The sequence below is a fragment of the Bos indicus x Bos taurus genome, chromosome 3, assembly GCF_003369695.1.
Source record: "Bos indicus x Bos taurus breed Angus x Brahman F1 hybrid chromosome 3, Bos_hybrid_MaternalHap_v2.0, whole genome shotgun sequence".
Classification (NCBI taxonomy): domain Eukaryota; kingdom Metazoa; phylum Chordata; class Mammalia; order Artiodactyla; family Bovidae; genus Bos; species Bos indicus x Bos taurus.
The window spans coordinates 82,070,776-82,094,659 of NC_040078.1; the positions used below are offsets into that span (position 1 = coordinate 82,070,776).

Here is a 23,884-nt window from a genome sequence, read left to right on the forward strand (position 1 = left end):
CCATTCTGTGAGATTCCAGAGGCAAGTTAGGACCCAAGGAAGCAGTTCCAGAGATAGACCATCTCAGGCCACCAGGAGAAGTTTTCTAACAGATTTTGCAGTGTAACAGAAGGACCTGGACAGGATCATAGGAATGGTTCAAGCACAGGCAGAAAGTCTTCCCCAACTAGGCAGGCAGATGGATTCCAGCACCAGGGAAAATCGTTGCCACTCAAAGATTCTAAAATTCTAGGGACATCCCTGGTGGTCCAGTGGTTAAGAACTCACCTTCCAATGCAGGGGACGTGGGTTTGGTCCCTGGTCGAGGAACCAGGATCCCACATGTGGCGGGGCAACTATGCCCACGTGCCATAACTACTGAGCCTGCACACCTCAACTAGAGAGCCTCCCACCACGACTAGAGAGAAACCTGCGTGCCACAAGGAACGCCCCGATGTGCTGCAAGTAAGACCTGATGCAGCCAACAATAAGAAACAAATAAATATATTTTTAAGAAAAAGATCCTAAACTTCCAAATTATTACAAAACAAATAGACAAGCCAAGGGCTCAGGAGTTCCCATATTCCTACATCAAGAGAACCTCACGGCTCTGATTCGGTGACGGCTGCCACCTCTACTGATCTGGCCACAAAACCCACAGAGGAAGAAGAGGGAGAGACATACATCCTGTTGCTCCTGACTTGAACCCTCGGCGTGCTCTGGTCAGCTTCTAAGAAAAGGCGCGTGTGGGAACAGGAAACTGGGGTGTGGGGCTCAGGAGCACATTTATCAGATCTAGCAAACCATGGCTCCCCCTGGGAATAGATGGGGGTGTTCAGGAAGAATCCAAGGCATCTTCTGAGGGGGAGGGAGAGTCCACAAAAATAGCTGCATGTTACTCAAAACCTGCTGCTTAATGTGGAAACACTGACCGTCACACTACCTTACCATGAGGAATTTTTGCTGCCTACAGTTAGATTTTATCGGTGAATATCACTCTGAAATGATTGGAAAGTAATGGTGTAAACGCTGCCAGAGACAGCCTTAAGAAAAGGCTTGTTAAGGCATCATGATACACAAAGTTGAGAGCTGCTTCATAGCTTTGAGAGAAAAGAAGAGAAAGGGCTCCATACCTCCATGCATGGCGTCTATACGGATCTTTAGTCGGTTTGGACCAGAAAGCAGTTCTTTCAGCGCGTTAAAATCAAAGATGTTTCTCAGCATTGTAGCATAAGCTTCCACCGAATCCACAATTTCCACTGTGAGAACAAGCAACATTAAAAGATGGAGGAACTAAACACTTTTTGAAATATCCTCTGAAATGATTATATGGCTGTAAACATGCAATTGCTACCTTAAAAGGACATTTATGGAGCAGCTCCAATGTGCCAGGGCTGTTACATGATCTCTTATTCAAAACTAACACAAATTTCCTGAGCAGTAAATGTTATCAGTTCTATTTTATAGACGAGCAAGTTCAACTTCTGAAAGATTAAGTAACTTGCCCACACAGCTGGGATGTGGCACACTGAGGAATTTTGACAGAGGTTTGTCTGATGGTAAACTGCTCTACTACCATGTTGATTCATCTCCAGGAAGTATATTTTAGTGTCAAAAAATAACAGAAAAGGTAACACCTACTTTACTTTTTCCAGGCCCATTGCCATTAAGACTTAATGGTAAAAAGCAGAGAAAAAATTTTTTTAATGAATCACTTTTTACATGCACTGCTAAAGGAATAAAACAAACATAAGGACTAAGTCTTGTTGAATTTTCAGGGGTCTGAACATTTTCAAAACATGAAATGTTTAAGAAATTCTCTACTGGTATTTTCTAAACCCTAATAATGTCTTCAAGATATACCAAAGCACCCCTTCCTCTTCCTTGGGATGCAATTGTCTGTCCTTCTGGGTAGGTTCAAACACAAAATGCATCCCACAAACTTGCAGTCCAGATGAAAGAATACACGTGAGAGCAAAGTCGAAACACAAGTCACGCTGCTAACCATCTCATCCTCGTTGTATTAATATGAATAACTTTGCAAACATGTATTTCATCCATTATCATCATACATTATCATTCAACAATAAAATGTTTACCACAGCTGCTATACAGTGAGTTTAAATTTAGCCCCCAAAATGGTCTAAGTTGATTTTACTGAAAATGAAGTCAAGGGCCAGGCTTTGGAATCTCTCACACCTGTATTTGAACCCTAGTTTGCCACTCACTGGCTATGTGCATTCACACCTGCATTTGAACCCTGGTTTACCACTCACTGGCTATGTGCATTCACACCTGCATTTGAACCCTGGTTTACCACTCACCGACGATGTGCATTCACACCTGCATTTGAACCCTGGTTTACCACTCACCAACGATGTGACCCTGAGTCTGTTCCTTAAGTTCTCTCTGCCTTTGTTTCCTCATCTGGAAAAAGGGAATAGTAACAGTGCTGCCCTCACAGGGCTAATGTAAGAATCCAATGAGATAATGCATCTGAAGAGCCTGGCACATAATAAAAGCTCAATAAAAGACAGCTATGAACATGATGTCACAGGTCTTCTCGTCAAGGCTGTATGTTTCATAGGTATGAAAACTGAAGCTGAGAGATTTAGAATTGACTCACCCAAGGTCCCTCAGCTCATCCCCAGCAGAGCCCAGACAGCCCAGGTCTCTAGACCCCCAGACCCAATTCCAGACCTGCTAATTTATGCATGCAATGCTTGGTGACCACAATCTTTCCAGAGATAAAGACCCACTTTATTAAAACCTTGAAAGGCAAATCCTTCAAGTTGGAGCTAGAAGTGAAAGTGAAGGTGCAAGAGAGGAGGAGAGTGAACATGCCTGTGAAGGGTTTGAACTTGTTTTCCAGGTCAAACTGCTGCTTTCCCAGAACCCCAAGGTCTACATGCAGGTCAGGGCAAATTGCATATTCTTCGATGGTCTTGCTGATTTGGAAAATTTTATCAGTTATTGCTTCCGGGGCAGGACCTGGAAACCGAACAGCAAAGAGTAGGTCATTTTGTATAGCTGACATGGAAATACAAAGAACACAAAGCTCATCAACTAATTCCTCTTCACTAGTGCATCTGCCATGCCATCATGCAAGCAGCAAAGTATCAGAATTTTCTAAAAGAAAATATGTTAATGATCATTCATGCAGAGCATCTCATATTCAGGTATGGCAAAATGAGAAGCATCTCGTTTTCACCAAAAGGAAACAAAAAGCTCTCTTGCTAAGGATGAGAAACAGAATCCTGACCTTCCAAGGCCTAGGTTATGGGTTTGCCCTAAAGAACATAACATTGGCTGTACTTAAAATGACAGCAAACTCACCTCCATTGGAAATATTGAACTTGATTCCAAAATCTCCATTGGGTCCTCCTGGGTTGTGGCTGGCTGTCAGAATGATCCCACCGATGGCTTTGATCTTTCTAATGATGCATGATACAGCAGGCGTGGAGAGGATTCCATTCTGTCCAATAACCAAGCGACCAATCTAGAAGAAAGCCAGAATACACACTTTAACATCAATAAATCCAGAGCCACCGCACAGTGACGCCAGAACAGCTAGATGGACAAAGAAATATTCTACTGGACCCAAAATGATGCCCTTTAATGAACGTCTAACAGCTTGGGTTATTAGTATTATTATATTGAAGTATTTTATAGTTGCTGTTGAGTAATACTATTACTGAAATAGAATCAGCATTGCTGAACAAAAGCCATTTCTTCAGATAGTTTTGGGGGACTTTATAGTGTATGATCTGGGAGTGCTATAAGGCTGTGGCAAGAAAAGAAAACAGGGCCTTTCCAGATTGGGTTCATAATTTGGATACCTTATAAATCTGTGGGAAAACCCACATTTTTATCCACTTCAATCATACTTTCAATCCAAATTGGAAAAGAGACTATAAATTTGACTAGTTAAAGGAATTCTAACCCAAAGAGGAGGCTTTTGTAAACTAAAATATCTAAAAAAGTAAAAGGGGCAAACTTTGTATGAAGAAATATTATAAAATGTATCTCACAAATTTATTGCCATTCAAGCTTGGATTTTTCTTTAATTGGAGTATAACTGCTTCCCAATGCTGTGTTAGTTTCTGCTGTACAATGAAGTGAATCAGCTCTATGCATACATATACCCCCTCTCTCTTGGAGCTCCCCTCACCATCCCACCCCTCTAGGTCATCGCAGGGCACTGAGCTGAGCTCCCTGAGCAGCTTCCCACTAGCTATTTCACACATACATGTCACACCTAACACACTGGGTTCCTCAAAGCAGAACACACCTATCCACACTAGGGTGTACCTGGGCTTCCTCCTGGGCCTGAGGCAGGGAATGCTGGGAGTGTTACTGGGTAAACCAGCCAGGACCACCTACATGAAGGAGCTACAGGCTGGTTCTTAACTCACCTGCCCATATCTTTCACAGACGGTATCTATAAGCACAGCTCCTTACTGAAATGATTGTAATTTATATCTGTTTCAACATGTTGCAAGTCGGAAAAGAAGGGAATTCCGTCAGTGCCTCTGACTAGAAATGTGATTGCTTCATGAAAAGATTTTAAAAAGGAGGAGTTTGTGCCCTTATTCCACCCTCCCCTCTGAAGACACAGGGACATATTTAAGTTTTCCAGTTGCTATTTCTTCTTGCCCCACCCAAGATAAATGCAGTTGAAGAAATGACTTGATGGTGGAAGATGCATTTCTAATACTGAACATGCCAATAAGATACCTGGATTCCCGGGGGAGGTTTTTCTGGGATTGTTAGCTTTGCCACTTTCCAGTAGGTCACTAACAGCTTGACTGGCTTATAATTAAACCTCTCCATTATCAACCACCTCCCAGCAAGCAGCCGCTTCATTCCAGGCCCCTTTTGGCTCTTGGATGTCTATCCCTGAACAATTTCTGTTATTCTAATATATTTCTTATGTCCTGCCTCCCTCAGGAAGTGGCAACTCCCTGACTCAATACAGTGGAAATGGTAACATCTCACGCTTCCGGCAGTTTCTGGGTGCTGTTCTGATGAAAACTGCTCTGTGGTTGAGCGGTTCCATAATTTTGATGAGAGGAGCTTAGAGATGGCAATTTAAGCAGCCACAGTGACTGGTGGAGTAATACGAAAACTGTGTTTGTGCATCAAGCACACTGACTTCTACTTCGATCCTGTATGTGCTTAACATAGAAGGGGAAGCTGATAAATGAATATTAAGCCACGCCACACAGGTCACCCCATAATTCTACCATTCCTTATGGTGAAATCTGCACTCAGTAATGGTCCAAGACTGAGAGGTTTATACCAGGAAGTAACAGTAAGAAAATCAGGAGAAGCAAGGGAAGCCCCCGGTAGGTTCTTTCTCTTGAGCCCAAGAATAGGAATAGCTGACCTTCCCGAGCAGACTCTTTCCCATGAATCTTGCTCAAGAATATTCGTCTTCAACTTGGTATTTGGGAGACATTACTCTATTGTCCTCCTCCCCTTAAGGATGTCTGGAGCACTGCTAAGCTCCCGACTCAATCTCCCCTGCCTCTCTCCCACCTGCACCTCCTTTGCTCTATCTCACTGAATCTATCTGACCTACCAGGCGCACCTAGTTCAGCTTTCTAGATCATAGTTCTGTGTTCCTTCCCTGTTCAAAAACCTTCCCTATACCATATGATCCAGAAGGTGCACGTCTAGGTATAGACACAAAAAGAAAGCAATGACTCAAACAGGTATTTGCACACCCATGTTCACAGCAGCATTATTCACAATAACCAGAAGTGGAGACAACCCAAACGTCCATTGAAAGATGAATGGATAAACAAAACGTGGTATATACATACAATGGAATATTACTTGGCCTTTAAAAGGAAGGAAATTCTGATACATGTTACAACATGGGTGAACCTCGAGAACATTACACTAAGTAAAATAAGCCAGACAGAAAAGGACAAGTATTGGATGGTTCCATTTATACGAAGGACACAGAAGAGGCAAATTCATAGAAAGAAGAACCAGAGTTGGCAGGGGATGGGGGGAAGAAGAGAATGGAAACCAACTGTTTAGTGGGTACAGAGTTTTAGATGAGATGATGAGAAGGTTCTGGAAACAGTGGTGATGGTTGCAGAGCATTATGAATGTAATGAACACCACTGAACTGCATACTTAAAAATGGTTAAAACAGCAAATTTTGTGTTAGATATACTTTACAACGAGGTTCCCAGGTGACTCAGTGGTAAAGAATCGGCTTGCAATGCAAGAGACCCGGATTCAATCCCTCGGTAGGGAAGATCCCCTGGAGGAGGAACTGGCAACCTCCTCCAGTATGCTTGCCTGGGAAATCCCATGGCCAGAGGAGCTGGGCAGGCTACAGTCTATGGGGTCACAAAGAGTTGGATATGACTGAGTGACTAACACACAAATGCACTTTAACACAAAAAAGGGGAAAAAAAAAAAAACAAACCTTCCCTGGGTCCCAAATGTCTACCAACTTAGAGACACCCCCTCAGCCCTCAGCCCTGCACCGAGAGTCCTTCACCAAAAAGCGTTTCCTGCCCTTACTCCTGCCCACCGCTCCCTTCTGTGTAACTCAAGTCCTGCTGCTAAACCGGATACCTCCTTCTCCCTCAACATTTTATAGTTAACCACGACAGGGAGCAAACATTAAAATATTCCTTTCAATTGAAACTAGGGCTTGGTGTTTGCTTATGTTTCCCCAAAACACAAAACAAACAAACAAAAGGTTCCATTTTCTTTGCTCTGCCAGTCATATATACAGGTTCTATTCTCATTTCTAAAATTATCTCAAGGATAAATCTCTGGGGACTGAATAAGACACCAGTACCATAAATGAGACCCTACCAATGTTTTATTTTGTACATTAAAATCACCTGTAACTGCAGACAGCTCTGTGCAAATAAAAGGAAAGGCAAAGTGTATTCTACTATCCATAAACGTACCAGATAAAAGCGTACTAAAGGGAAGAAATGAAATTATTTCCATGTAGCTCACCAGGCTGAAAAGCTCTCTTAGAATTGGCTCATGGGTATAGTGGGTATTGACAAAACTGAGGAAAGAACCCTGACTTCTATTAATACCAAAATCTGTGGCAATAAATTATCTTTCCTTTAGATTACCTCCCTAAATTCTGCCCACAATCAAAGGGATGTTAAAATAGAACTTCGGGTATGTTAGAAAAAGAAATCAAACTAAATAGGATTTGATAGGTTTCATCAGATGAAAGTGCTTTATCGGTCCACTAAGCGTTTTACGTAATTCAGCTGCGTAGCACAAGTGCTTCAAATGCAACACTATTTTTAATAAGGAATGTCCTTGAAAAGACTTGAAAATATTGCTTGGGCTGCCACAGCTCTAACAAATAGGCAGTTACCATATTTAGTCAATTATTAGCACTTAAATGCATTATTTAGCAAACCTTCAGATCGTAAATCTGAGAAAGTCTGCAGGGTCTGCCTGAATTACACATTCCTACCACCCCTTCCACATCCTTCTGCTTTGCACAAAAATGAAATGAAGCCAAATATATCACAGCAAAGGGGACAGTGTACCAGATTCACTCAACAATCTAGATATATGCAGAGAAATAATGTTTCATTCGTTCTCTCCCAAAAGATTAAAAGCATCTCAATACCATTGCCTTTGCAGCTCTCCTCAAAGATGAAATTTACAGCATGTCACACTTTATCTTAAAAATGTGTATGCATCATAATTTCATATTTGAGTGCTTTATCAGCAAATTTTATATGAGAAGCATTCAGATTCTGAAACTGGGTACAAAGGGAATCTCACATTAACAACAATAGGATGTACAAACTCTTCTAAATAGAATTTGGTAACTAACATATGCTTTTTTTTTTTTTAATTTGACTTTTGCAATCACACTTGCTTAGTGTATTGTTAAAATACACTGAAAATAAATGCTTAACGCACTTGGTTATAATGCTAAATTTTATGTTCTCAGAATCACTTCCAGAAAGGAAATAAAACAAAGTTTTAAAATTTATAAGTACTGAAGGACTATGTGCTCCAAATTATTGCTAAGTGTAATCCAAAACACTAAAAATGTAGTTTTGGTCCCACGGAGGAATTTGCAGAGCAAAAACAGCAATGTTCTGATGCCTGCCTTCTTGTAAATCAGTGAGACTGTGCAAATTGTTAGATTATCAATATCAATGCTTCCTGGTGCAAGATTCCTTCCGATTTGGTTAATTCAGCCAACACAGTTTTTCACAATGCAGAGCTTTAGCAGAGCCTCCTTATATTATAGGCTCACAGAAGTTATTATCTCTACCCTGCTGCACAAATTCACCACACACAGGACTTCTTTGTATCCAAGGTCATTATAAGTGGGTTCCCCTCTAACAGGTCCTCTTGGAAGGCTCACACCTAACATTTTCCAGTTCTCTCCCAGCATTTCTGCACGACTACCAGGATCCACAAATAACAGCGTGCCCTGGCTTTTGTTTTCCTGTTTGACAAGTGACTGAACTTCAACAAGGAAGCCATTGAAAGAAAACAAAATCTCCCTCTCTCCGTGGCTCCTAAGAGCCTCCTACGCAGGACAGAGTGCCCCTCAAAACTGGTTAGAATGTAGATAAGACAGCTTAAGGCTGGGGTGAGCTTTAAATGTCTAAAAGCAACAGGTACATTTTCAAGCAACAGGCACAGAGCATAAGAAACTGAGTTTACATCCCCAAATCCCAATGCGACAAGTGTAATTTCGGGGGTAATATCACAATATACAATCTCTGAAGTCACAATCAAACTTAATCGGATATTAGTAGCATTGAGGTGTATACAACATACAAATCTTTGTACTTGGGTATATTTTTGCAGAATTAAGAGGTTATATGGAAAGCGAGAAACATAGCAATACTTATCGTATACCAACCCCATTGGCAGCTGCCATCTGCACTATTGTCTCTATTGCCGATTTATTAAAATACCGCCCATCTCCACCAACCACCAGTGAGGCTCCCTGGCGGTCTTTTAGGTCTATGGAAAAGAATATACTCTGGATGAAATTCTCCAGATAGCATGGTTTTTCCTCGAAATAGTAGGTTTTCTTCCGTAATCCACTAGTTCCTGGTTTCTGGTCATAGTAGGGAGCTGTAGTAAAAGTCAACAGAGGGAGAGGACCTTCTTCCATTTTTCTGTATTTCCCAGAAATCCATTCATCAAAATCACTCATCTTTCATTTCCACCACTTGGCTCAGCGAGGGTGTCCAGAAAGCAGTCAAGGGTCCCCAAAATAGTCTGTCCAACCTGAAGCTGCTACAGTGTCACCCGAGTAACTAAAAGAGATCTTGCCTGGATGATCCCTGTCAATGAAGAAGCGGGGTTAATTCCTGTTGTCGTCGCCCCATGTGAAAAAGTGAATGACCAAACACCCACCCACACCCACACACAAAGCAGATCTTCAGTGTTGTTTTGATGAGGACATTCTGCCCACAACCTCGCCAAATACCCTTCAATTATTTTTGCCTCATTCCCCTGTTAGGGTGGAGATAGGTCCAGAGGGTGCTGCGTGCAGCAGACTTCAGTTACAAACACCAGGTGGCTTCCAGACTCCCCTCCCAGAGCCAGGCAAAGGCGGAGCAAGTGCAGTCCTGAGGAGCAGGTTCGTGAACAAGACGCCCTGGTGTGGCTCCCGCTGCCACTGACACCCTTAAACCAGAGCCTCGCTGGCAGTCATCTCTGATAAGGCCATCTGCAGCTAAAGTTGTTTCATGCCATCTCGCAAATTAAAGGTCAGTCTTAAAATGGAAATGACGGATCTCAGTTACCTCTGGTTTCCTTTCATCACCATCATTTTGATACTCAAATATCTGATACTCAAGTGATTTTTTTTTTTACTTCCCACATACAATCCCAGTTAGAAGGGAGAAAAGGCATCAAACAGAACAGATTTATTCACTGGCCACCAAAGATTTAACTAAATAGTATTCAATTCGAGAAGAATAGAGACTCACAGACATGCCCTGAATGATCAACAACTGGTCATTTCTGTGAATTTATAGAAAAGTAGGGATGAACAGGGCTTCCCTGGTGGCTCACATGGTAAGGAATCCGCCTGCAATGTGGGAGACCTGGGTTCGATCCCTGGGTTGCGGAGATCCCCTGGAGGAGGGCACAGCAACCCACTCCAGTATTCTTGCCTGGAGAATCCCATGGACAGAGGAGCCTAGCAGGCCATGGGGTCACAAAGAGTTGGACAGGACTGAGCAACTGAACAACACATTGTCAAGGTTTTGGTGAACATGTTAAGGAGACTTGGAAAGTAAATCGAGACTAGTTATGCCACATGTCTGGGGAGTTTGATGTGAGCATAAAAGTCAGGTTTTCAAGGGAAAAGTAGTAATCCCTCAAAAAACAAAAATCTGGGTATTTTCCTACTAACTTGTCCAGCCAGGTCCAAAAGCAGACAGGCCCTGGGAGCAGCAGACAGCCTTCTGTGAGGCAAGAATGTCTCTTTGTTCCAGGTGCTGTTCACACAGGACCAAGAACTAATAGGCCATGAGCAGAAAGCACCCCACTACCAAGGGAGCCTGGTCTCCTTCATATGGCAAATGGAGCTGGCCCATCTGCAAGCAGGACCTCAAGACATAACATTAACACAATTCACAAGACACATCTATTAAGCTGAAAACCAGTCAGTCAAAAGACAATTATATTCCATAGCTTATTTTTGCCCCTTTATTGCATTTTTAAAATTAAAACTCTTGTGAAGTAAGCTTGCTTTAGTAGCCTACACACCCAGTGTTTTTCAACTTACTACAAATGCACTTTGTAAATTCACATTTTTTCAGTTTGGTGGCCAGTTTTCTCTTGTTTTTGATAGGTTCACAAATTACACCAGTATATATGTCTTGACATATTTAATAATAGAGCCATATTTCTGAAATAACAACTCAACAGTTTTTTCGTTGAGAATAACAGAGCAATCAACCAAGTAATTGGTAGTTTCCTTAACGAGGTCTTGAAACCCCAGCGAAGATTCAGGAACGCTTGGTTGTAAGGGGCTCCAACATCCCCACTAAAGCTTCTCTGCTCACACATTCCAGCATGTTCTCTGCTGGTGGGTGACCACTCTCTCTAAAAGCTCTTTCTGAATCCAGAGCTAGGGAGAGTACTGTTCTCTTAGGGGCTTTTCCCATACATTTACTTATTTTATTTACAGTTTATGGTCAGTGCAAATAAATTCCATAAAACGAGAAATCATAAAGACTCAAAGCACAATTATGAAAATTCAAAATAGATGTTCAACACACACACCAAAAAAACCCCACAAGCATCAAAGTGAGTTTATTTGTAGCATAAGATCTGACAGGTGTTATTTCAAAGCATGGCAATGCTTGTTTTGTTTTTTTGAAGACAGTGACCAATCAGATACTAGAACACCTCAGCTTATCGGTGTGTTTTTGTACCAACCAAAATTTGTTTCTAAAAATATTGCTTCACATCGAAACAGATGTAAAAGCTGTACTTCTCCAGAAATAAGCCTATTCTTAGGCCTTTTGCAGGTTTATCACCACCTAAAAACTGACTGATACAGAAAGTATTCCAGATGTAACTCCTCTGACTCTAAAATAGTTTAAAAGAATCACTGCAAACTTCATAATGCTGCTGCTCTTCCAGCCCTATCTCTCCAAACAGCTGATATGCCACTTCAGGGTTCATTATTTGATGGTCTCTCACTTTGAAGCCTTTTAAATATTCCTCTCCAGCAGAGCATCTTCATATTTAAAACATTATTTAACACTAATGGAAATAGACCATAGCGTTTGAGTATTGAGAAGTCCTACGTATGAAACCTGGGGAATCGGGTCACTAGGTGAACCCAGACCCCCTCTAGGATGGAATGTCCTTATGGACACATACACTTTTCTTTACTTCACTGCATGTGAGCCAGCTTCACAGTGAGGCATGGACTGGAAAGACTCTCATCTCTCATGGCTCCTGCACGTGCCAATGAATACCCAGCAATTCAAGTGCACATCAAGCCTAAGGCTCCAAAGGAGAGAGTTTGGTACCTCAAAGCAAAGAGCAATGTTTTACCAACTACATGTGCTGGCATGGTGTTTGTCAGCATGCAAAACTAAACCAAAAAGATATAATACTTGCCCTAAAAAAGCTTCTATTCTAAAAATGGGCCTGAGTCATAATTTTATGGACACTATAGAACTCAACCCCATATAAAAATATTACCAGAAGCAGCAATGTTAGATGGACTGTGAAGTGTGGTAAAAAAGGAGAAGCATTAAAAACATTAAGCTTCTGAAGACGCTCAGACTAAGTGGGACAGCTATTAAGAAACTCATTTGTTTGAGCTCTCCAGCAAAGGTTGAACTTCATCTTCAGAAACGTTACTGTCGAGCATAGCGAACCCAATTTGGCCTAATGAATTCGCCTGCCTTGCCAGTACTCCTTCACAATGACACAAATTACATTTAAACCATATGGGGGATTTAAGGATTATTCCCTTCAGACAAGAAACTTTCATATTGGTCTTGGGTCCAATCAATTTCACAATGGCAGAGTTATGAACCCCTTCGCTCCCAGCCTCGCAAAGACTCCAGTTTCCATTCTGATCAGCAGTGATGCCTTCCTAGTAGAAGACAGCAGAAACAGAAGACTTGCCAATACTTTATTCATTCTATCTTTCTTTTTTTCCACCGACAAATGTTTACTGGATCGCTAACTGCCATGTCCCAGGGCTCATGGGAGAGTGGGACCCAAGGCCTGAAACGATTCACCTCTTCACATCAAGAATTATTCTTTAGTAAATGCCACAGGAATGGGCACATTATTTAGAACTGGTAACCTGTCTTTCAGCAGAAGCACTAGAAAGTAAGCTACTAACCCGGTTGAAAGCAGCAGGGATCATCAGACCCCCGCCCCCAGGCCAAAACCCTATGCTTGTGATGCTGCAGGTGCCTGCCCGAGTGTTGGGGTCAATTATCCTCCAATTAAAGAAATACATATTGGTTTCGAAAATGTATGAGAGGTACAATCTTGAGCAATTCTCTTAACTGACCCAAGTCTGTAAGCTAGGGATCACAATGAAGGTTGTTCTGAGCACTGAATTGGACAACCTGTACGAAAACGCTTATGATCTGTGATTCCAGTGACAGGAATCACCAGCTGGGAAAAGTCACTCATTTCTCCAACCAACAGTAAGTAAGCTTGCACTGAATGCCTGCCACAGAGGAGACACTGCAGGATAATGCAAAGACCACAGGTTCAGGAGCCAGACACAACCAGGGCTCAAATCTTGGACTCTAAACAGACTTGTGGACACAGTAGGGGAGGGAGAGGGCAGCACTGAAACACATACATTACCATATGTAAAACAGCCATCCAGTGGGAATTTGCTGCCTGACACAAGGAGCTCAAACCCAGTGCTCTGTGACAATCTAGAGGGGTGGGATGGACTGGGAGGTTGGAGGGAGGTTTAAGAGGGAGGGGACATACGTATACCTATGGCTGGTTCATGTTGATGTGGAGCAGAAATCAACACAACATTGTAAAGCAATTATCCTTCATTAAAAATATATATATATATATATTGGTTTCTAAAATACATGAGAGGTACAATCTTGAGCAATTCACTTAACTGACCTGAATCTGTAAGCTAGGGATCACAATGAAGGTTGTTCTCAGTACTGAATCGGGCAACATGTATGAAAACACTTATGACCTGTGTCTGGCATCCAGTAGATTATCAGTAAATGTTAGCCCCTTCTTCCATCCTCAATGCCCTGAGGATGAAAATAGGATGATGATAACCTGCCTCACAACGACTGTCTATGTCCCAGAGGTGCCTGGATGGGACTGTGGCTCTCAAGAGGCTGCAGTGATGGGGTGAGGCTGGAGAAGTAGCTAAGACAAGGTTACACAGTCTCATGAACCACAGTGAGGTTTATTTTGTAGGCACCGGAAGCTATGGATATTTTTAAGCAGAAGGAATACAAACTGCTTTTTTTTTTCAAAGTTGACTGGCTGCCAGTAGTGTATCAAATAGCTTGGAGAAGGAGAGACTGGAAAAAGATTAACCAAGGCTTGCAAAAAGGATTCCCCCTGCAGCTGAGGTGGATCTGAGGATCCTGGTCTCTGTGACCCCATCCAGAGCTGCTCCTCTTGCATAAGACTTCTTTAACTCTGAGTCCTTGGCCAGTTTGGGCTCTGTAGGTTACTCTCCTCCAACATGAAGACACTACCCAATCAACCTCTTTTTCCTCTGACCCCTTCTGCTCAATCTCTTCTCTAAGAACTGTCCCTGACCCCACCCCACAACGGTGGACTCCTAGGGCCATGTTTCTACTGTGGGACTCAGGCCATGATCATCAAGGGCAGACAACTGACCAAAGCTGGATCACTCATATTTTCTCCTCTAGGAATATAGAATTAGGACTCAAAAGTGTACCAGTCAGATTTAGTTAGTCTTTGAACTGGGAAGACAGATAAACTCAGAAGCTGTGGGGCAGGGACCTCATGTCATGAGAATATCTATAGAACTGTAACCGGCAGACACGAGAATACATGGGAACATGAGAGAGCTATTATGCAGATCCGTCTCTGGATCACTCGGGCACATCTAAGAGCTGGGGATCTGATACACAGAATTGGAAAAGAATTCAGAGTAGTTTCAGGCAGAATATCAGTTAGATGGATCTTCTCAAGAGAGTAAGGACTGCAGACTCATGAGACATGAGAACTGGGGAAAGGTCTGTGAACACAAGCCACTTGAGACCCCGCTGTTGGCATGAGTTCTGGACTGGGCCGGTTCCACTGTTGGATTTCCAGTCAATGTCACCCTCAATTCTAGTGGAAGTGTGTGTTAGTCACTCAGTCGTGTCTGACTGTTTGCGACCCCATGGACTATATCCCGCCAGGCTCCTCTGTCCTTCAGGCAATAATACTAGAGTGAGTAGCCATTTCCTTCTCCAAGGGATCTTCCTGACCCAGGGATCGAACCCAGGTCTTTTGCATGGCAGGCAGATTCTTTACCATCTGAACCACCAGGGAAGGCCAATTGCTTGGAATAAGAGAATGGTTTTTGAATTGGGCACTTTTTAACTTAAAAAGATTTAGAATTAAGTATTGATGTGAAGCAAACTCATAGTAGAAAGATAATCAAATAAACCAAACATAGTACTACTGTTTTGTAATAAGTCTTGGAGAAAATCTATATTTTAAGTACGTTAAGAGAATCTGGGATATTAGTTTACCTAACAGGTCAGCCCTGTGATACCAATTTACAATGTATAGTTGAGTAACTTATTTTGGCTTAGGATTTTAAGATAATTTTATAAAAGTTATAAACATTACTGGAAGAGTCAAGGAAACTTTGAATATACCATATTTTTATATTTAAATCATCAGATGCAGACAGCTAACTGCAGTGTTTCAAGGAATGGACTTTAGGGCTAGATTGATGGAGCTGGAACCCAGTTCTGCCAGTTACTGGCTGTGTGACCTCAGACAGGTTACTTAACCTCTTTGGGCTTCCACTGCCCCCATCTGAAAAACTGAGGAGAAAAACAGTACCCTCCCCCCCCGCATGTTGTCACAGTCACCATTGAATGAAGTAATATACAGAAAATTCTAAAACCAGTGCTGGTGTAGGGCACCCTGCACAGGTATCTGCTATTATCATTATTAGATTACATGAGAACAATGGGAATATTTCCACACTTTTGCTTGTTAGACAAAGGCTTCAAAAAGTAAACAAAAATATTTGATTTCTAAACTTGTAATATTCATAGGAGTTTGAGTAAATGAATTTATAACTAAGATCTCATCCACACACATACAGACACAGATGCTCACAAATCCCAACTTACACTGATGATTGAGTCAGCAGAGAGAGAGGAAAATGAAGCAAACTGCTAAGATAAACAGGAGAGTCCAAGGCTAACTGCCCGGGCTCCTCCTGCTTCAGATTCTTTTAAGGCGCATGTGCCCACCCTGCCCCTGGCTTTCAGGAGACCCTCTGGCCTTAAGATACAGTCCTCTTAGAGGCTCCCTCTAGCAGACTGGGTTTCTATTACTTGCCACACCTATAGCTCCTCACTGTGTTGAATGGGGCTCTGCAAAGCATGGCTCTACTCGCCAGGTATGAGGCAGGCTCCACCTGCTGTCCCATCCTGCAAGAAGCGGGGGGAAAAAAGACTGCCTTCACAGTCTGAGATTCTCAGCCAATCACAAGGAGCTCTTAAGCAAAGTACTTAACCTGTCAGTGCCCACTTTTTCTCATCTTTGAAGTGGGGATTGAACATCACACCTCCTTAGACTTAACTGTGGTGATCATTTGACAACACTGCAATATTGAATCATTAGATTGTACACCTGAAACTAATACAATGTTATATGTCACTTACTCCTCAGTTATTCTTTAAAAATGCATCTTTTAAAGAGAGTTTTAAAAAAGCAAAGAAATAGTACCTACTGCACAGGTGTGTTGTATAAAGATACGATGAATTAACAAATGAAAAAAGCTTAGCACTGGCTGGTTCTAGTGCCCTGTGAACCCTACATTAGAGTTAGCTTTTATGACTGCCTTCAGTCAATTTGAAAATATACAGCTGCATTTAATACCTATCTATGAGTATATCTGTTTTAATAGAGTTAGGAAATGTCTTTTAAAGAAAAGGAGAAACTACATTAAGCTCTACAGGTACAATGCCAGAAGAATTATGAGGACCAGATGGTTTGCTTAGAGCTGTACAGAATCTCAGGTTCAGAAAATACTCCTGGGCTTCCTTGGTGGCTCAGTGGTAAAGAATCTGCCTGCCAAAGTGAGAGACATGAGTTTGATCCTTGATCCGGGAAGATCCCACATGCCTGGGAACAACTAAGCCCGTGCACCACAACTATTGAGGCTGTGCTCTAGAGCCTGAGAGCCGCAACTACTGAAGCCCGAGTGTACTAAAGCCCGGGCTCCAGAACAAGAGAAGCCCCCACAATGAGAAGCCCGCACTGCAACTAGAGGGAAGCCCCTTGCTTGCCGTAACTAGAGAAAAGCCCACGTGCACTAACAAAGATCTAGTGCAGCCAAAAATAAACAAAATTATCTTTTAAAAACCACCCTCCTGAAGCACATTTTGATGTTAAAAACAAACAGAACTGCTGCCTAGAAGTGTGAACATCCTTTAGCATCCGTCAGTCTGCTGTCCCTCTGCTGACCCACCCGTGTCCAATGGTTACTATGTAAACTGACTTTCTCCAGTGATATCGTCAGGCACTGTGGACCACCAGAAGATGACAGATTCAAGTTGTTGAACTTCTGGTCTAAACAGAGAGATAAATAGGTTAACAAGTCATTTCAAAAAGAAGTAAACTCTGAGAGCTTGTAAGTGTGCTCTGAGTGCTCAGAGGAAAGAGAAAATTTTTAGAAGGTGTTTTCCACTCCACAAGTGCCATTCTTAATTTGCGTGGTTAAACCTAAAAACAATCTCCCCACCATGAAGATGCTCAAGTTTTAGGAATTAACTTTCATACAAAAAGTACACGTCAAGAGGACTCCTGTCTAATAAGAAATCACCAATATTTAATCATTCTGACCTAAAAAAAAAAAAACCATGTATATAGTTCATATAAAATTTTTATATGTATTTTTATCTTATTTCCTTTTGGAGCATCCTCAATTTTTTTTTTTTCATTTAAATTCCTGAAGAATATTCACTTGGAGCTAATAGAATATTTTCCCATGTTCTGTCTAATTACCAGGAATTATGTATCAAAATCCTTTGGTAAAAAGTGTGTGTTAGTCGCTCAGTCGTGTCCCAACTCTTTGTGACCCCATGGACTGTAGCCCACCAGATTTCTCTGTCCATGGAATTTTCCAGGCAAGAATACTGGAGTGGATTGCCATTCCCTTCTCCAAAGGAACTTCCCAACCCAGGGATAAAACTCTGGTCTCCTGAATCGCAGGCAGATTCTTTACCGTTTGAGCTAATATCGCCTTGTCTAGGTGACCACGGTATGGCACCCAGCACTCTTAGACACACTCCCGCAGCCTGCTTCCTCATGGGCAGTCCTGGTATGACCTAGGAATGTGTTTACACGGCTCTGAAAGTGCAGGGAGATACAGTGCCCTCACTCTGCAAGTTAGGTCATCTGGGCACACCTGGAGGTCTCACGTCTTAGAAGCTATACAGTTCCTGATAGATACAGGCCTGAAAACACACTCTCTGTTGATGCCTATGCTTCCTTGAAAGAACATAGCTTTCCCAGCATTCTGTGTGCTAAGAGTCACACACTGCTTGAAAACGCTTGCTTGGAAGTCATTTTTCAGTAGCAATTTCATCTGACGGTGTGACCGTAGGGAAGGCCCCCAATCTCACAGGGAAAGGCAAACCAACATCCAAACGTCTCTTCCATCACATTTTCTCTGTAGTGGAGATCCAGAGAGCCTAGGTCTGTCTGGAAAATTCTTGGATACTGCGGGGACACACCCTGAGTGTGAACCTGGACACCAGACCTTGGTGGCAAAATTCGCACTTTATTCTCAGTTGGCCCTACAAAGGTGTGGCCCAACAACTGCTTGAAAATTCAGCCAATTGCTGTTTTCTTACTGTGACAACAATAGCTTTGGTCCACCCATTGGGATTTCTGAACCAAGCGGGCGGCTCACAACTCCTAGCCAGTGGAATGTCACCTCGACTAGGTAACCACAGTACGGCACTCACCACTCTTAGTAAAAAGAGGGCTAGCTAAAGAATGGCTTTATTTTCAAATCATTTATGGTTGTATGTTTCCCTCTTGTGGTAGAAAATGGAAACACAAGCAACTCTCCTGTATCCCTTGGAGTTTTGTGGTAGTCAGTGATTGACCCTCTATCAAATAGTAAAAATGTGGTGGATTTATTGAGTTTTAAGAAGAACAGAGGAACAGTGATGTTATGTTTTCTATCTCATTACTAAGCATGTTTCCAATTACATGGCTTAGCCAAACTAGGATGTGCAGCTGTAAAGAAACGGAAAGAAAGGAAGGACATCTTTTTCTATGGGATCTTTTTGAGCCGAAATGTCTGTAAAATGGGGATAGAAAAATTTCCTTTAAAGGTTCTGACATCAATGAAGAAAGGCATGTAAAGTCCTTATCACCATGCCTGGCTATAGACTAGCCATTCAGTAACTGTTACACAAACAACAAAAACAGAGATATTGGCAAAGACTTATTCCATCTTTCTAACACATGCCTTGATCTCTAGAGCAGAAGGCCCAGGCAGGAGTGGATCAATGCTATGGGTCAGTCAAAGTAGACACCTACAATAGGGAAGGAAAAGGTAAAGGAAGGGGTCAGACAGTCTTGGGTCTGAATCCTGCCTTTGCCAGCTTCTGGCTGTGTATGGCCTTTCTGATTTCAGTTTTCTTATTTGTAAAACAGGGACAATGACACTGCTTTAAAGGCTGTGTCCAGTAGGAGATCATTGCAATAGGTCTTGATGTGCTGGGCAGTATCCCAAGAGCTTTACAAGCATTAACTCAATCTTCACAACAACCCTACAAGATCAATACCATTATTCTCAGCCCCTACCTTAGGATACAGAGGTTATGTCATCCGCCCAAGGTCAGGTAGCTGGGAAAGTGTGGAGACAGGTTTTGAACACAGGCAATCTGGCCCCAAAGCCTACACTCCTACTATAACAGGCGGCAATGTGAATGGCAAGTACTCAACAAGAAACAGCTTTTAAAACAGCGATCTAAAGAAATGTGATCATTTTTTCTACTCTACATCATTTATGGGAATTCCTGGGATGAACAGCAGCTCAAGTGAGCAGAGGTAGGACTCTCACTGGGCCTTAAGATTTAAGTGAGAACAAGGCTTCAGGAAAATCAAATGTTATACCACAACACAAAAGATTTGGGAATAGAGTTCTAGATAACTCTATTAAAATGAATTTCCTTGAAGAATTCAGCACAGTGAAATCTGGGTTTGAATCCCTACTCCTGATAATTTGTAGTATCTTAGTGATCTTGAACAAATCAGTGATCCTCTATTTCTTCATCTGTGAAACAGAGATCTAAATACCAACTTCTTAAGAGTTGATAAGATTAAAGAAGATCATATAAAGGGCTTATCATAGGACTACATGCAGGTTCTCATGCAAGTAACATGCAAATAACAACCCTGTGATACAGATATCTTCATCATCCCCATTTTACAGATGAGGAATCTGAGGCTTAGAGAATAAACGATATGCTCAGAGTCTCACAACTAATATATTGGAAGGCAGGCTTTCGTGCCAGTTTTAATGCCAAAGCTCATGAATAGGCTGTATGGCTCCTCTGGATAATCAAGTACATCTTACCTTGGAGAAAATTAAGAGGAAATAGATTCCAGGTGACTCTCAAATCGATATTGTCCAAGTGGAAAGTATGAGTTTTGGTGCCTGTACAACCCACCGCACTTGGACTTGTCAGCCTCCAGAACTGTGAGAGAGTAAGTTTCTGTTGTTCTAAGCCACTCACTTTATGGTGCTGTGTGTTACAGCAGCCCCAGGAAACTAATACAATAAATGGTTAAAAAGAGAGAGAGAAAAAAAGCCCAACTCCAGTGACAGCTGATTCCTTCGCAGCTGGATGGTGTGAGAGAGAGACCCTTAGGTGGACCCCCCCCACACACACCTCTTTCCTTTGCCCCAGAGTATTGGTTCTTATCACTAAATAACATGGTGCATATACAAACAAGCGTCCTTCCTTGCTCAGTGACGAGGAGAAAGACAGAACTTGTTCCTATGTAACCTCAGTGCCTGGAATGAAGCATGGTGGATAGTTAACAAATGTCTGAGTGGATAAGTCGTCAGTAGTGAGAGGTAAAGGACCTCAGTGAATAGGGTCCCTGATGAACAAAGATGAGTTTTCCAGGCAGTAGCCAAGTAAGCAGTCCTCACGCTGAGACCAACTTCAACTGTAAAATTCTTCCCACCATCATAGAGGACTTTCCAAAGTACAACAGAGAACCTCTGCCTGAGACCTGACATTTGGGGTAGTTTCTATAGCACACAGACTTGTGCAGTAACAAAAAGGAACAGAATTAGAAGTAGCAATAGTGAAGGAGGTAGAGCTGGTTAGTCTGCGTGGTTAAGGCGAAAAGCTTGTGCTGCTTCCTAGAGAAGCACTGGGTAACTGCCGGTAGAGACAGGTTTTCAAGGTGCTCATTCCAGAAGGTGAACTTCAGTGTGGGGTAGAAAAGTGATGAGAAAAAGTTACAGTGACAGATACTAAAGTAACAAGACAAAAAAAAGATCACAGACGACCCCAGCCCCTTCGCTGAGATCTAGGGGAAACAGTACAGCTGCGCTGTACCTCTCTCCCATCATAATCAACAAAAGAGTTCAAAATGCAGTACTTGGATGCAACCTCAAAAACGATACAATGACCTCTGTCCATTTCCAAGGCAAACCATTCAATATCACAGTAATCCAAGTCCATGCCCTGACCAGTAATGCTGAAGAAATTGAAGTTGAACAGTTCTATTAAGACCTACAAGATCTTCTAGAACTAACATCCAAAAAAGAAATCCTCTTCATTATAAAGGACTGAAATGCAAAAGTAGGAAGTCAAGAGCTACCTGGAGTAACAGGCAAACTTGACCTTGGAGTATAGAACGAAGCAGGTCAAAGGCTAACAACTTTTGCCAATAGAATGCACTGGTTATAGCAAACACCCTCTTCCAACAACACAAGAGAAGACTCTATACATGGACATCACCACATGGTCAATACCAAAATCAGATTGATTATATTTTTTGCAGCCAAAGATGGAGAAGCTCTACACAGTAAGCAAAAACAAGACTGGGAGCCAACTGTGGCTCAGATCATGAACTCATTACTGCCAAATTCAGACTTAAATTGAAGAAAGTAGGGAAAACCACAAGACCATTTAGGTATGACATAAATCTAATCCCTTACAATTATACAGTGGAAGTGACAAATAGATTCAAGGGATTAGATCTGATAGGGTGCCTGAAGAACTATGGACGGAGGTTCGTGACATTGTACAGAAGGAAGTGATCAAGATCATCCCCAAGAAAAAGAAATTCAAAAAGGCAAAATGGTTGTCTAACGAGGCCTTACAAATAGCTGAGAAAAGAAGACATGCTAAAGGCAAAGGAGAAAAGGAAAGCTATACCCATTTGAATGCAGAGTTACAAAGAATAGCAAGGAGAGATAAGAAAGCCTTCCTCAGTGATCAGTGCAAAGAAATAGAGGAAAACAATAGAATGGGAAAGACTAGAGATCTCTTCCAGAAAATCAGAGATACCAAAGGAACATTTCATGCAAAGATGGGCTCAATAAAGAACAGAAATGGTATGGACCTAACAGAAGCAGAAGATATTAAGAAGAGGTGGCAAGAATATACAGAAGAACTATACAAAAAAGATCTTCGTGACCCAGATAACCACGATGATGTGATCACTCACCTAGAGCCAGACATCTTGGAATGCGAAGTCAAGTGGGCCTTAGGAAGCCTCACTATGAACAAAGCTAGCGGAGGTGATGGAATTCCAGTTGAGCTATTTCAAATCCTAAAAGATGATGCTGTGAAAGTGCTAGACTCAATATGCCAACAAATGTGGAAAACTCAGCAGTGGCCATAGGACTGGTAAAGATCAGTTTTCATTCCAATCCCAAAGAAAGGCAATGCCAAAAAATGCTCAAACTACCGCACAATTGCACTCATCTCACATGCTAGTGAAGTAATGCTCAAAATTCTCCAACCCAGGGCTTCAGGAGTACATGAACCGTGAATATCCAGACGTTCAAGCTGGATTTAGAAAAGGCAGAGGAACTAGAGATCAAATTGTCAACATCTGCTGGATCACTGAAAAGCAAGAGAGTTCCAAAAAAACATCTACTTCTGCTTTATTGACTATGCCAAAGCCTTTGACTGTGTGGATCACAACAAACTGGAAAATTCTTCAAGAGATGGAAATACCAGACCACCTGACCTGCCTCCTGAGAAATCTGTATGCAGGTCAAGAAGCAACAGTTAGAACAGGACATGGAACAACAGACTGGCTCCAAATTGGGAAAGGAGTACGTCAAGGCTGTATATTGTCACCCTGCTTATTTAATGTATATGCAGAGTACATTATGAGAAACACTGGGCTGGAGGAAGCACAAGCTGGAATCAAGATTGCCAGGAGAAATATCAATAACCTCAGATATGCAGATGACACCACCCTTATGGCAGAAAGCGAAGAAAAATTAAAGAGCCTCTTGATGAAAGTGAAAGAGGAGAGTGAAAAAAAGTTGGCTTAAAACTCAATATTCAGAAAACAAAGATCATGGCATCTGGTCCCATCACTTCGTGGCAAATGGATGGGAAAACAATGAAAACAGTGAGAGACTTTTATTTGGGTGGGTGGGGGGGGCTCCAAAATCACTGCAGATGGTGACTGCAGCCAAGAAATTAAAAGACGCTTGCTCCTTGGAAGAAAAGCTATGACTAACCTAGACAACATATTAAAAAGCAGAGACATTACTTTGCCAACAAAGGTCCATCTAGTCAAAGCTATGGTTTTTCCAGTAGTCGTGTATGGATTTGAGAGTTGGACTATAAAGAAAACTGAGTGCAGAAGAATTGATGCTTTTGAACTGTGGTATTGGAGAAGACTCTTGAGAGTCCCTTGGACTGCAAGGAGATCCAACCAGTCAATCCTAAAGGAAATCAGTTCTGAATATTCATTGGAAAGACTGATGCTGAAGCTGAAACTCCAATACTTTGACCACCTGATGCAAAGAAACGACTCATTGGAAAAGATCCTGATGCTGGGAAACACTGAAGGCAGGAGGAGAAGGGGACGATAGAGGATGAGATGGTTAGATAGCATCACCAATGTGATGGATATGAGTTTGAGTAGGCTCTGGGAGTTTGTGTTGGACAGG

General features: G+C 42.0%; 1 protein-coding gene across 2 annotated transcripts in view; it reads right to left on the reverse strand.

The window, feature by feature from the left end:
- The window catches only part of PGM1 (phosphoglucomutase 1), a 65,770-nt gene that overhangs the window by 28,519 nt on the left and 13,367 nt on the right, over nucleotides 1–23,884 (reverse strand). The window contains exons 1-4 of one of the 2 annotated variants that reach the window (XM_027537029.1): nucleotides 8,876–9,500; nucleotides 3,316–3,478; nucleotides 2,824–2,970; nucleotides 1,113–1,238 (exon numbers count right to left, since the gene is read on the reverse strand). In XM_027537029.1, the coding sequence (XP_027392830.1) occupies nucleotides 1,113–1,238; nucleotides 2,824–2,970; nucleotides 3,316–3,478; nucleotides 8,876–9,175 (736 nt within the window). In that variant the 5' untranslated portion in view covers nucleotides 9,176–9,500. Of the gene's footprint in view, nucleotides 1–1,112; nucleotides 1,239–2,823; nucleotides 2,971–3,315; nucleotides 3,479–8,875; nucleotides 9,501–23,884 lie in introns of those variants that run through there. The other variant, XM_027537030.1, reaches the window with a different exon arrangement.